At 41.8% G+C, this 13,093-nt stretch overlaps 1 protein-coding gene across 2 annotated transcripts in view; it reads left to right on the forward strand.

Moving 5' to 3' along the window:
- The first annotated feature begins 2,498 nt into the window (after positions 1-2,498).
- tmem178bb (transmembrane protein 178Bb) overlaps positions 2,499-13,093 on the forward strand; it is a 121,503-nt gene continuing 110,908 nt past the window's right edge. The window contains exons 1-2 of one of the 2 annotated variants that reach the window (XM_056367863.1): positions 2,499-2,648; positions 2,904-3,635. In XM_056367863.1, coding sequence (XP_056223838.1) covers positions 3,254-3,635 — 382 coding nt within the window. In that variant the 5' untranslated portion in view covers positions 2,499-2,648; positions 2,904-3,253. The remainder of the gene's footprint in view (positions 2,649-2,903; positions 3,636-13,093) is intronic. The other variant, XM_056367862.1, reaches the window with a different exon arrangement.

A 13,093-nucleotide genomic window follows, 5' to 3' on the forward strand; every position in this document is an offset into this window, starting at 1 on the left:
TGTCATTTTATTTAGCTGACTGTTTTCACAGGGATGGCAGGAAACCATGACCTCAGGCTAATACCACACCAGCAAGAAATGAAAGTCATGGGCTTTTAACAGTCTACACGTTGCTCGAACTGCAGATACTGTTAACATGAATCCTGGAAAAAACATTGAAATGAATTTCCGTTGAAGGTAAACTTTCGAACGTATTAGGTGAACAGGTGTGGTGTGGTTCAGGTACACGCCGCCAGCACTACACCTATGATTGTAACCATAATGTAAAAGCTCCTCCCACCTCCGTGAAGTATTTTTTTGAACCCAAACCATGATCTTTCTTCTTGAGGGCGAGTGCATTATAAAGTAGAAGTAGATATTAATAATAGTAGTCTTCTGCATAGAGGGACCAGCACTGCTCTACTTTGGCCTGGGGAAAAATGTAGCTGTTTCTCACTGTTCCTCCCATTTTACTGTACATTAATTAATAATTAGTTCATGTAATGGTAATTTGGTTAAACACATATTCGTTCAGTAATATGTACCATGTATAAGTACAATATGTAGCCTGTGTAAGTAATAAAAAGCCTTTTAACTACATTTTAAACACATAGTCTGTAACTTTCGTCTCTGCAGGTCTCAATCAGATTAATAACAAAAGACGACGTCGGGTGATGTCATGAAATAGTGTTGGATCATGGGAGTTGTTGTCTTCACCGCAATTACCATAAGCTTCTCTTGGTTTGGGTTCCTTCAGTGTCAGAGGTTCAGGAATGGTGATTCTAACCGTTAAAAACACTGAATAAAGCAGTTTTAGATTTAAAACCAGTAGAAGCTCCCTTAAAGCAGTTTACCTTTAAAAATGACAGGACGTCTCCAGCAGCTGGGAGCTGAGCTGTCTAACGTCTCCTCAGCTTGTTTCTCTGATAACTTCAGATCCAGACGTCCGACGACTAAAATCCTTCATCTGGTTCAAATATAAAACTGAAAACCACCAAGGTGTAAAAAGTGTATGTCGCTTAAAACTAGATAAAAGTCAATGTTGAGCTTCTGTCAGACAAACACACTGACACATGATCAAAGAGGATATGATGTCACTGACAGGCGACCAATGACACATTACCACGATTAAAATCCCAGTTTTTCTCTGGTTTTTAGACATTTTAATCTGGAATAGTTAGATGTGTAATGATGCAGGACCTGCTTGTTGTTTCACAATCTTATAATGTGAAGAGCTGCCTAAAATGTCCTTGTCTGCCCAGCAATGGAATGTCATGTGTGTCACCTATCAGGGGATATTCTATTATAACATATATACAGTACATCCTCTGGATATATGAAGATATAAATTTATAACATACATGAAATACCCATGGTAAAATTATATATGTACATATATTAAAATATCTATGATGAATTTTTATATGGTATAACATGTTGCGACCATATATTTGAATATATATTTCATTTATTTGTAAGTTTATTAAAACACCATACATATAAAAATTCTACATGTTTAGATATATTTTCTCAGCAATTTCTCATTCATTTTAAACATGTCTTTCTTCACGTCATGGGAAAGTGGTCTCAGACTTTTGGACTCTACTGTACATAATATCAACATATACTGGATGGATATTTATTCATGTTGCATACAGACATAAACATACATATTTGTATAGCCAGACATTTATGTCAATATAGAAAACGGTTCCAATTTCTAATAGGTTACATATATAATTTTCACATGTTTTTATTTCAATACATATACATATTTCATTTGCATATGGGCTTCCCCTGCTTTAGTGCATTTAGCTATAATACTTATTATTCTGTAATTCATTATTGTCACTTGCCATTATTCACACATTATAGGATTTAGGTGAAAGCAATAGTAGGAAACAACAGTAGCAGGATAACAGAAGTTGTAGCGTATTATCCCATACGCAAATGTAATATGTACACATATTGAATTTCTATATATGAAATGTATGCACATATAAAATAAAAGCACATATGTAAAAACTTTATATGAAACCTATTAGAAGTTGAAACAATTTTATACACTGACAAATATGTAGCCCACAGCAATATGTATGTTGTAGACATACTGTAAGTTAAATAAATATGTATCCATCACAGAGCCTGTCAGTATATGTTGATATAATACACACTGGGGTCCAAAAGTCTGAGACCACTTTCCCAGAATGTGAAGACATGGCTAAAATTAATAAGAAAAATATAGGCCTATAGAATTTTTATATTTATGTTGTTTAAATAAACTTGCGAATACGAATCAAATAAATATCATTGACAACATGTTAAAACTATATAAAAATTCATCATATAGACTTTTTTTTTTAATGTATGCACATATACAAATTTTACTATGGGTATTTCATACATATGGCAACATCACTCTTGATATAGGGACATACAGCATATGTCATATGTTATATTTCTCTGTGGGATTGTTGAGTCAGACTTCATGTAGCCTGTAGGCTGCTGGACCAGGCTGCTGTTTTGATTGGTTCGCGGTCGGGCCTGCTCTGTAGCAGCTGCCGTCATCCGATCAGACGCGAGGGTTCTGCTGAGTCTGCCGACTGATCCCTCGCTCTCCTGCTGCTGATGGACTGCGGTCTGCACAGGGTTCGGTTCGGACTCTTCAGGTACATTTACACTGTCCGCACTGTCATTTTGAAGTTTCACAGAGGCGGTTTTGTTTGGAAATGATGTTGCATTTGTAAAAAAAAAATAGGGCTTGTGCTTAATGCAGCCGCGCGATCCTCTCTAACTGCCCCCTTCTTCTTTGTGCATCGTTCGTCTGGGAGGGTGGGCTGTGCAAGTCAGGGTTTATTTTATGTGAAATATTTATAGTCTAGGTAATGCTTTACTAACGATGGGTGCTGTGCTGTTGTGCTCAGACAGATGGATGCTGAGGATCCTCGGCTGAGATGAGATAAGCCCCCTCTCTCTCTCTCTCTCTCTCTCTCTCTCTCTCCATCTCCGCCGAGCTGCTGCAGCGCCGCGCACACAAGAAGGACGTGGGCACGTTATAGTGGAAAACACCGGAATACAGGGGATTTGATATTTCATTTGAGCTGTGAGCTGTGCCACTGCGAGCTGTGAAAGGTGTCCCCCCCCCCCCTTCTATTTTGCACTTATGGTCCCGATGCTGCTCTCCAGAGGTGATGTGAGCTGAGCTACAGTGAAGGGGAAGCCGCAGAGGAGCTGTCCGTCTGTTGAGGTGCAGATGCGGCTGTGACAAGCGAGCATGGCTGCCGGGAAGTTACTGCTCTACGCCGGGCTCTCTCTTTCTCTTTGCGCCCTGGGCATGCTGGCCGTGGCGATGTGCTCCGACCACTGGTACGAGACCGACGCCAGGAGGTACAGGGAGCGGTGCCGAAGTTTTTCCAGCCGCCGCAAGGACCCGGGCTTCATCTACATCCCCAACAACAGCCTGCCGCTGCGGGCCAGCCGGAGCAGCCTGCCCCGCTGGGAGGAGAAGCTGCTGCTGGCCCGGAATCGGCGGCAGCTGTTCGCCATGAGCGCCGCGGATGAGTGCAGCAGGCAGTACAACTCGACCAACATGGGGCTGTGGAGGAAATGTCACCGGCTGGGCTTCGATCAAGAAATCGAAGATCTCATCCGGAAAGGTAAGAATGACAAGAGTGGCCGCAGAAAGCAGCAGTGTGCATTCCACACAACCAAACATGCTGTGACATTTCTCATGAGAAAATCAATTAGTCTGCTCTGGAGTGATCGTTCATCTGACCAAAGGGCGAACAAGGGCATCGAGCTTTTTCCTTGCTACGCTAACAAATGTTTGTCCAAAGGCATGCAGAGCGCCACGGCCTGTGGCTGCAGACTCGCTTGTTGTCATGCTATCTTGCAGAAGAGGGGCGCATGGTAATTACGACGCTGAAAAGCAAGTACGTGACATGTTCTCTCTGTTTCTCAGGTCTGATTTGTCCGCTCTCTTGTAGTTTTAAGTGGTGCTCGTCTGACCCTGCTACTGCACATAATGACATAATCATTTCAGGGAGAATGGGTTTAGAGGAAGCCTTTACTTCCATCCATCCATCCATCCATCGGGTCTGTATTCTAGACAGGCTTTATGTGCATGGTTTGGGTTCTCCTGCTATGGTGACCCCATGCAAAAAATGAGAGCTACTCTGCCCCCTGTTAACCTCCCATTCTTTCCACACTCTGGAAGTGTATATAATGTGATATATCCAGGAATAACACCCGGCCCATTAACACAACCCCATTTTCAAGACAGGATCTCTGTGGCAGTAATGCCTGAGCCATTTAAGGGGGTGGTGTAGTGGCTATTTGTCTTTCAAACAAATTTAAGTCCAACATGAAAGCTACAAGCAGTGTTATGCGGGCCCCTCGCCCTGTCATGCACCTCGGGGGCCGCCACCAGGAGGCCGCTTGATGATGCCACCATGCATTGTCCCTTTATATCGAGTGTAAACCAGACCATGAAAACATCATGTCAAATGATGATTGTAACTCAAGGATTACTTCCTGATTACCTTGCAGATGTCTTCAGTGTGGGACTGTCATCAAACACATTCGGGGCAGAGTGGATACTGTATATTATAGTTATAAGAACTTCAAAAAATTCACCGCGCTGCCATGTGCAGGCGCTCCAACTAAAACTCGCTAAAACTTAACAATTTAGCATCGCAAAGGTCTTAAGATGAGATTGACCAAATATTATGTCGAGTTCGTTAAAGGATGACGTCCTTAGATCCCAAAATAAAGTGCCAAAATTGATATATGTAATCAAAATGGCTGACTTCCTGCTGGGTTTAGACTATGGGTGCAAGAGGCTTTTTTGTAAGTCTCGGCATGTTGCATGTGCCTGCCGAATTTCATACATGTAGGTGAAACCAAGGGCTTCATTGAAATTTTCTTGGGGGCGCTATCGAGCCATTTTGCCACACCCACGTACATGACCCATAAAATATGTACATTTTCACCAGGACTGACGCGTCTGCAAAGTTTAATGAGTTTTCAAGCATGTTTAGACCCTCAAAAAGGCAATTCACTTTTATGGAGGGGAAACAAAATAATAACAAACACTACAATTTCAATAGGGGCCTCACACCCTTTGGTGCTCGGGCCCTAATAAAAATCAAAAGGCCACTGATGCACCATGGGGAATATGGTTTACACAGTCAAAAAAATTAATTGTCCAAACAAAGCTATTGTGTTATCGTTTTGATTTATTCATACAAACAAACAAGCAGCAAACCAAAGACCAAAGGGTTCATGTTTCCTGCTGCCCCTCCTCATCTGGTAAAGCCCACCCAGGTGCATGCTGGTCCTAAACCTGTCTACCCAATGAATTATTTTCCACCACGCCAGTAATTCAGTTCATGTAAACCTAACGTTAATGCACACTCCTCCTTCTGGAAAACAGTGATTACAGCTTAAACTATCACCATTCTAAGTAACTGGAGACCAAACTTTTACTTTTACTCCAAGTAGATCATAAACCCTCGAATATAAAAATGATTCTATAAATTACTATATATATGTTACTGTGCTTTTTATCCAGAAAAACTGCAGCTCCTCAGTTTACTTATGCTTGATTACAGGGCAGTCTTGACCGGTCCAATATGGCGGCCACGCTGACGTACGACCTACATAATGACTATGGGTCTACCTACCTAAATAACCTCATGTGCCCATAGCGTTACCCAAAATAAACAGAGTACTAGTTAACCAAACTAACTATGTTGCATAAGCAAATAATATAAAGAAAAAGAGAATATTATCAAAAATAAAACAAATTAATCAAAATAATCCAAACTCAGAAAAGATGGATAAATAATAGAAAAAACAAAAAACAAGATAGTGAAAAGCTCCTACAGGCAAGTCAAGTCATTTGAAAATGAGTAATTTAATGTAAAATACTGATAATTGTTTCACAAAACGTAAAGACTTGATGATTTTGGTCTTTGACAACAATGTACTCAGAATACATGAGTTTTTTGAGGCAGGTTTGTGTGTTAAAAGACAGAGGCTGAGGTTTCTGATGGAAGTTACTGGTCTGAGTCTGGAAGAGGAGAGGGTGTGTGTACTCTCTGAATGCATGTGTGTGTGTGTGTGTGTGTGTGTGTGTTGCAGCTGTGCCTTTCCGTTGAGAATGCCTTGATGGCCTACCATCTGCAGTAATGGGCAGCCCACAGTCAGTGCGTTCAGGGATCAGATGAATGCCTCCATAGAGGGGTGTGATCTGTTCAGTACAGCGTGCTCTGTCCTGGTGCATCCAACACTCTCTTCACAGTGACGGGTCAATGAGAACAAAGTTGTAGAGATGAACAGATTTATGTCTGTGTGTGCTCCACATGTACAGCAGTGTGATCTACCATCAACACTAATAGCTCACATTCAGCTGCTGGTTCATGATGTAACAAACAACAACACCTATAACCACCTATATTTACCATTACTACTGCTACTCTTATCTGTACTGCTGCTACTGCTCCTGTTACTTTTGCTACTACTACATCTTCTACTTCTATTGATGCCACTACTACTAGTACTGCTAGTTCCACTGCTACTTTTACTAATGCCTTGGTTCATATTATTACTACTGACACTACTGCTTCTACTTCTTCCACTGCCACTACTGCTTCAAATTCTTCTTCTACTGCCACTACTGCTTTTACTTCTTCTGCTGCCACTACTGCTTCTACCTCTTCTTCTACTGCCACTACTGCTTCAAATTCTTCTTCTACTGCCACTACTGCTTTTACTTCTTCTGCTGCCACTACTGCTTCTACTTCTTCTGCTGCCACTACTGCTTCAAATTCTTCTTCTACTGCCACTACTGCTTTTACTTCTTCTGCTGCCACTACTGCTTCTACCTCTTCTTCTACTGCCATTACTGCCACTACTGCTTCAAATTCTTCTTCTACTGCCACTACTGCTTCAAGTTCTTCTTCTACTGCCACTACTGCTTCTACCTCTTCTTCTACTGCCACTACTGCTTCAACTTCTTCTTCTACTGCCACTACTGCTTCTACTTCTTCTGCTGCCACTACTGCTTCTACCTCTTCTTCTACTGCCACTACTGCTTCAACTTCTTCTTCTACTGCCACTACTGCTTCTACTTCTTCTGCTGCCACTACTGCTTCTACCTCTTCTTCTACTGCCACTACTGCTTCAAATTCTTCTTCTACTGCCACTACTGCTTTTACTTCTTCTGCTGCCACTACTGCTTCTACCTCTTCTTCTACTGCCATTACTGCCACTACTGCTTCAAATTCTTCTTCTACTGCCACTACTGCTTCAAGTTCTTCTTCTACTGCCACTACTGCTTCTACCTCTTCTTCTACTGCCACTACTGCTTCAAATTCTTCTTCTACTGCCACTACTGCTTCAAGTTCTTCTTCTACTGCCACTACTGCTTCTACCTCTTCTTCTACTGCCATTACTGCCACTACTGCTTCTACTTCTGCTGCCACTACTGCTTCAACTTGTTCCTCTACTGCCACTACTGCTTCTACTTCTTCTTCTACTGCCACTACTGCTTCAACTTCTTCTTCTACTGCCACTACTGCTTCTACTTCTTCTACTTCTTCTTCTACTGCCACTACTGCTTCTACTTCTTCTTCTACTGCCACTACTATTTCTATTTCTACTGCCACTACTTCTACGTCTTCTTCTACAGCTGCTACTGCTTCTATATCTGCTTCTACTGACACTTCTACTTCTACTTCTATGGCTGCTTCTGCTACCACTACGTCTCTTACTGCTGCGACTGCCTCTGCTGCCATTAATACTACTAGCCTACCTCTACTGCTCCTACTACGGTGGCCCTGAGAGCTCAAAGCACATGCAAATAGATAAAGATGTTATCTAAATTTGTTTGTGTTGTGTCTATTGGACAACATATGTGCTGCAAATACTCACAACACAACAGAAGTGTTTCCAGGGGACACAAGGGTCACCTGGTGGAATGCGTACCACGAAGGTGTAGTCCTAACCACAGCTGATACACCACTCCTTTACTTAATAATGAAAAGTACTGTAAATGTAATGTTAAGCTCCATGCCCTGTCAGCTGTTGACATGCATTATAGAGAGGAACATAATTTTCATTTTTCAGGGATTTTGGGAAGTGAAAGGTCAGAGGAGAGTACCACAAAGCCCCGCCCCACCCCATCCCCCCACCCCACATGCTGTTTCACTTTTATTCCATTTAATCTCCCAAAATCGAATCACATACACACATACAGGATGATTGTGGCCTGCTGTTTCATAATGACTCCACATTCTCCTGTGTGCTCATGACACAAGAAGTGAAATGACAGGATCCATTCATGCAATTATTAGCTACATAACTAAACCCAGATGAGTCATTTCCTGTTCCTTTGAATAAGATAATGCTTTCGTTTATTACATAGATGAACATTGTTCTTATATGTCAGGAATGAATCATAATCCAAAAGTACTTATCCTATTTCTGTACACAGATCAGTCCCGATTCACCTTCACATACTTCATATTTAACAATTCTGAAAACTCTAATCTCTCGGAGCTCATCCATCTCTCTGACATGTGTTTGGCCAGATCAGCAACATCCATTCATCTCCTCATCTTAGAGGCATCTTGCATAACTGCAAACTGCATCTTTATGTAGATTTATGGAGGCAGGGGAGTTAGGGAGAGAGGCGGTGTCAACAGGTCAACACACAACACTAAGGCCTCCATTTTAATGAGTTTGTTTGTTACAGTATGACCATAATGTGTGTATTTGTGAATACAGAGTGGGTTAAGGTTGTCTCAATAATTCCCATGAAAACTTCACCCACAGGTTTCTGAAGAATGGTTTTGAAGCTCAGAGTGAGCTGCTCCACCGTCGCCATCTTGGCAGTGCCTGACTCCGCCCCTAACTCCCTGCTAATCCAAAAATGTTCTAAGAGGTGGGGTATAGGTGGAGCCGAGACTTCAGTGCATTTCAGTCGGTGGCAAGGATACACTCAGCCACCTGTCACTCAGAGAGGCCACACCTTCAATTTTACATGACTTAAAGCCTTGATAAAATGTAAACAAGTGAATTAGATAAAAATTCACCCCCGTACAGTTGTCGAAGATGAATTAGGAAATTAGCTATAGAGACCAAAACTGTTTTTGTACCAGGAACTGAGGTTGCTACTTGTTAAATATTCAATAGAGCACCAAATGTGGATTTATCCGCTGTAGAAAATAGTCCCCGACAAATGCACTATCTCTACTAGTCAGTAGTCCGACAAATGTTCATGTCTCGATAATGAATAACTTAATGAACTTAAAAAAATCAATTCCTCCAAATGTAAGGATAATGCAATGATTGTCTGGTACAAGCCCCAACAAAAATCACACCATCATCATTTTTCATTTTTATATTTCTTTCAGTGAAAAAACCATGACGAGTCCAACTGAAATCGTGACTCACATCACAATCCCAATATTATTCATTTATTTTTTTTAGAATATCATTCAGCCCTAAAAACCAGTGTGAAATATTACTAACTTCAGCTTTGAAACCTCAGAGGCAAATATTGGACTTATCAGCTCAGTCAATGAAACATGTGGGACAATTTTCTGCATAACATCTACTGACACTCTTGTTACCTTGAATGCATTTTATAGTTTACAATTTGAATGCATGACTTTTACTTGTATTTTCACATTGTTGAGTTGCTTCTTTTACTTGAGCAAAGGACCTTAAACTTCCTTAACCTTCCTCCAACATTACAAGAAATATACAATTAGATTGACTGGATTGTTCAATAATACAGAAACAGGGTAAAATACAAAGAACTAACTTAATTGAAGTCACCAGGGAGACAAAGGCAAGTCTCCAAACCTAACTGTATACATAATGTATATTCTATGTGTATTGATCTCTGATTGTGATTGATGTGTTTTGACCATTTCATTAATTTAATAGTAAACAAATATATATATATACTATATATGTAAATACGATGTGTAATTCCTGTGAAAATCAATCTAAAGGAGCATCGTCCTGCAGAAAAAGGCAGGTTCAGGACATAAACTGAGCTGACCTATAGGTGTTTTTGTGCAGTCATCCTCTCCTCTAAATAAGGTCACTGCCATACCAGCATTTAATGTCTGTGGTCATTCACTCGTGTTGCTAATCCCAACAGTTGGCTTGGTTTCTGATGCCGTGACTGGGCACTGTATGTAACCCCCCCCCCCCCCCCCCCCCCCCCCCCCCCCGCTGCAGAAGCTGCTCACTCTCTCATTCTGTCTGTCACAAGGAGAGACCTCCTCAAGAGAGGAGGGGAAATCTTAAACAACGGCTGAGAGACATCCGGCTCAAAGGTGGCTCGAGACAGAGGATGAGAAGGACGTGAACGCCGAGGATGTCAGAGAGGAGAGGATTATAGAGAGGAGTGGGGGGGTGGGTGAGAGAGAGGTGGAGGGCTGAGGCCTCCTCATCTTGCACCATCTGTTGTAGCTCCGTGAGGTAAAAGGGCTTTCAGGTCCTGATCAAGACATTCACAGTCCTATCCAGGCAGAAAGAACGGGGAGAATCCACGGATTGGATTACCTTGCTCCCTAGGGGTCCTGTATCATGGGGAGGGCTAGATTAGACACTACGGGAGACTAAAGTTGCCTCATAGGTTCCCTGCCAAAGAGCCTGCCCGTAAAGCTGCTCATCTAATAGGCACAGCGAAGAGGTGGAGGGCGGGTGGGGCGGCTGCCTTCACTTCTAGTTTGACTTTCCCCCTGGATGACTATTAGTGGGAGTTAGCTGGAAGCAGATCGTTATTTTTGAGGTTTAATTATAGTGACAATGAAATGAAAAGACTGTTTTCAGTCTGTCCGCTAATTGTCTGTATTGTTATGTATGTACTTTAGGCCAAGAGTGGTGTTATTGGAAGTTGTATATATTTGGTTTCCTGTTTCATAATACAAACATCAGAGGCGTTTTTAGGATCTAGCTCTAGTTCTCAAACTGTGCTATCTCACTGCTATAATAATATGTAATGGTGTGATGTGTGTAAAAAAAACATTCGAGATTCTTCACCAGCCTGAGCCTGCAGGTGAGTCAGTGTCACTGACGTCCTGACTCACCTGCTGCCACAGCAACAGGTGACTCTTCCTCCACCTCCTCTGTCCTCGCCTGCGCTTCGTTGCCTCTTTCATCCTTTTTTGTTTTTCTCAAGCCTTAGTTTGTTAGCTAGCTGCCCAGGCCTAACAATGCCTATGCCAAACATTTCAAACATCAGAAATACAGCAAGTATTACCCCCATACCCCCAGTACTGCACGCTTCGCCTCTCCCGCCGATGGATTGTCCCAATTCTCTGCCCCACCCTCCCACCTACCCCCAAGTAACTTTTTTCTACCTGCGAAGAAAGAGAGAAAAAAATAAATAAATAAATACCTAACACCTTATTTATTTTCTATAAATCCTTTTTTATTTCACTCTGGATTTCTTGAGAAGGAGAGAGGAATAGAAATATATACATCATATACCTGAATCTATAGCAATAACAAAAAGCTGTCTGTTGTTCTCTGTAGTAGTGTATTTACAGTTACAGTTACAGTTTCTCATGTTATCTTATGTCTTGTTGTGTTATCACTTTCTTTGTCTTTATCTTGCTTCACCAAATAAATAAACAAATACAGCAAGTACTGTTATGACTTGAGTCAGCGTCAGTTGGAACTGAAGACTACAAGTCTGTAAATGAAGAAAATGGAGGTGTGGAGTCAGAGGGAAGTGGTGGACACTTGGTCACATTTACACGAGTCAAGCAAATGTTGTAGTCAGCCATATTGGTTAAAACTGAGGAGAATGTGTGACTAATTTCCAATGTTGCACTCTTTTAAGTTTGAAACTCTTTACTGTGTTCTCACAGTTTCCTCGCTGAGCCGTGGTGGAGGGATACAGGGGACAAAATGCAAGCAACAGGCCAAACCTGCTCATTATAGGACAAAAGTACCTGCTTTATTTGTCCAACTCAAACTGTGAAGCCTCATGTTAAACTTCTGCTGAGCTTTAACGCCGGGAACACACTGCCTGCGTTGCGTTGCGTGTGCGTGGCGGCTGCTTCTCTGCTGAGTTGCTGCTGCTGCTGCTGCATCTCTGTCTCTCTACATAGAGTTTGTAGGTCACTGTAATGTTGGATTTCTATTATAAATTCATTTCTGATTTATTTTTGACAGAAAATGTCAGTAAAATGTCACTGTTTCCACATGCAGCTGCTAAAACAGTTAAAGAAAATGTATTTTTTCATATCTGTGTTATATTCAGATTCAGCCGAGACAGAGACAGAGACAACTATAGAGGAAGGTGTCAGTTTTATGTGATGTTGCTGTTATGATGTGAATATGACATCAACAGGTCGTTTCTCTGTTTTTTGCCGGGAGACACGTCATGAGTGAAAAATAGGTAAGACGCCAAATCTCTAGATCACATGACGCATTACGAGGTATGTGATCACAGGCAGTGTATCCACTCTAACCTGTTAGCATGGGCGCTGAAATGAAAACCAAGACTTTCCACAGCTGCGACGCACACACCATGCATCCAGTGTGTATCTGGTCTTAGAACGCATTTAGATATAGATCAAGGACTGTGGGTTGTGTGCTGCATCTCTTACAGCATAGATATCATCTCACAGCCAGTATGGAGAGGAGGAATGATTACAGTGACCCATAACTCTTTTAGTGTACTCGGGGCATGTTTGTGTTGTATCAAGATAGACTCTGTCCAGTTGAATCTGCAGCCAGACTGTATTCAGAGGAAGGCAGAGGTGTAAGTGTGAGGTTATTTACGTGTAAGGTGGTTTGTTGAGGCCACAGCAGCAAACACACGGGTACTCTCGTCTTCCTGGAAACACTTAAATTATTCAGACACATATAGCAGGAGTCCTTGTTCATTAGTGGCCCTGCAGTCTGCAGCCCTTGCCGAACAGACTGTGTGCCTGCCTGTTAGCAGCCACTCACACCCAGATACTAATGATACGCTGTATTTTTACCAGGGCCATCCAATGATGCCATCCACCCAAATATGACATGAGCATGTCTTCAGATTGTTGTGTAATGACACTTGAAATTTCTCACGTCTTGTGTC

The sequence above is a fragment of the Seriola aureovittata genome, chromosome 22, assembly GCF_021018895.1.
Source record: "Seriola aureovittata isolate HTS-2021-v1 ecotype China chromosome 22, ASM2101889v1, whole genome shotgun sequence".
NCBI classification, from domain to species: Eukaryota; Metazoa; Chordata; class Actinopteri; order Carangiformes; family Carangidae; genus Seriola; species Seriola aureovittata.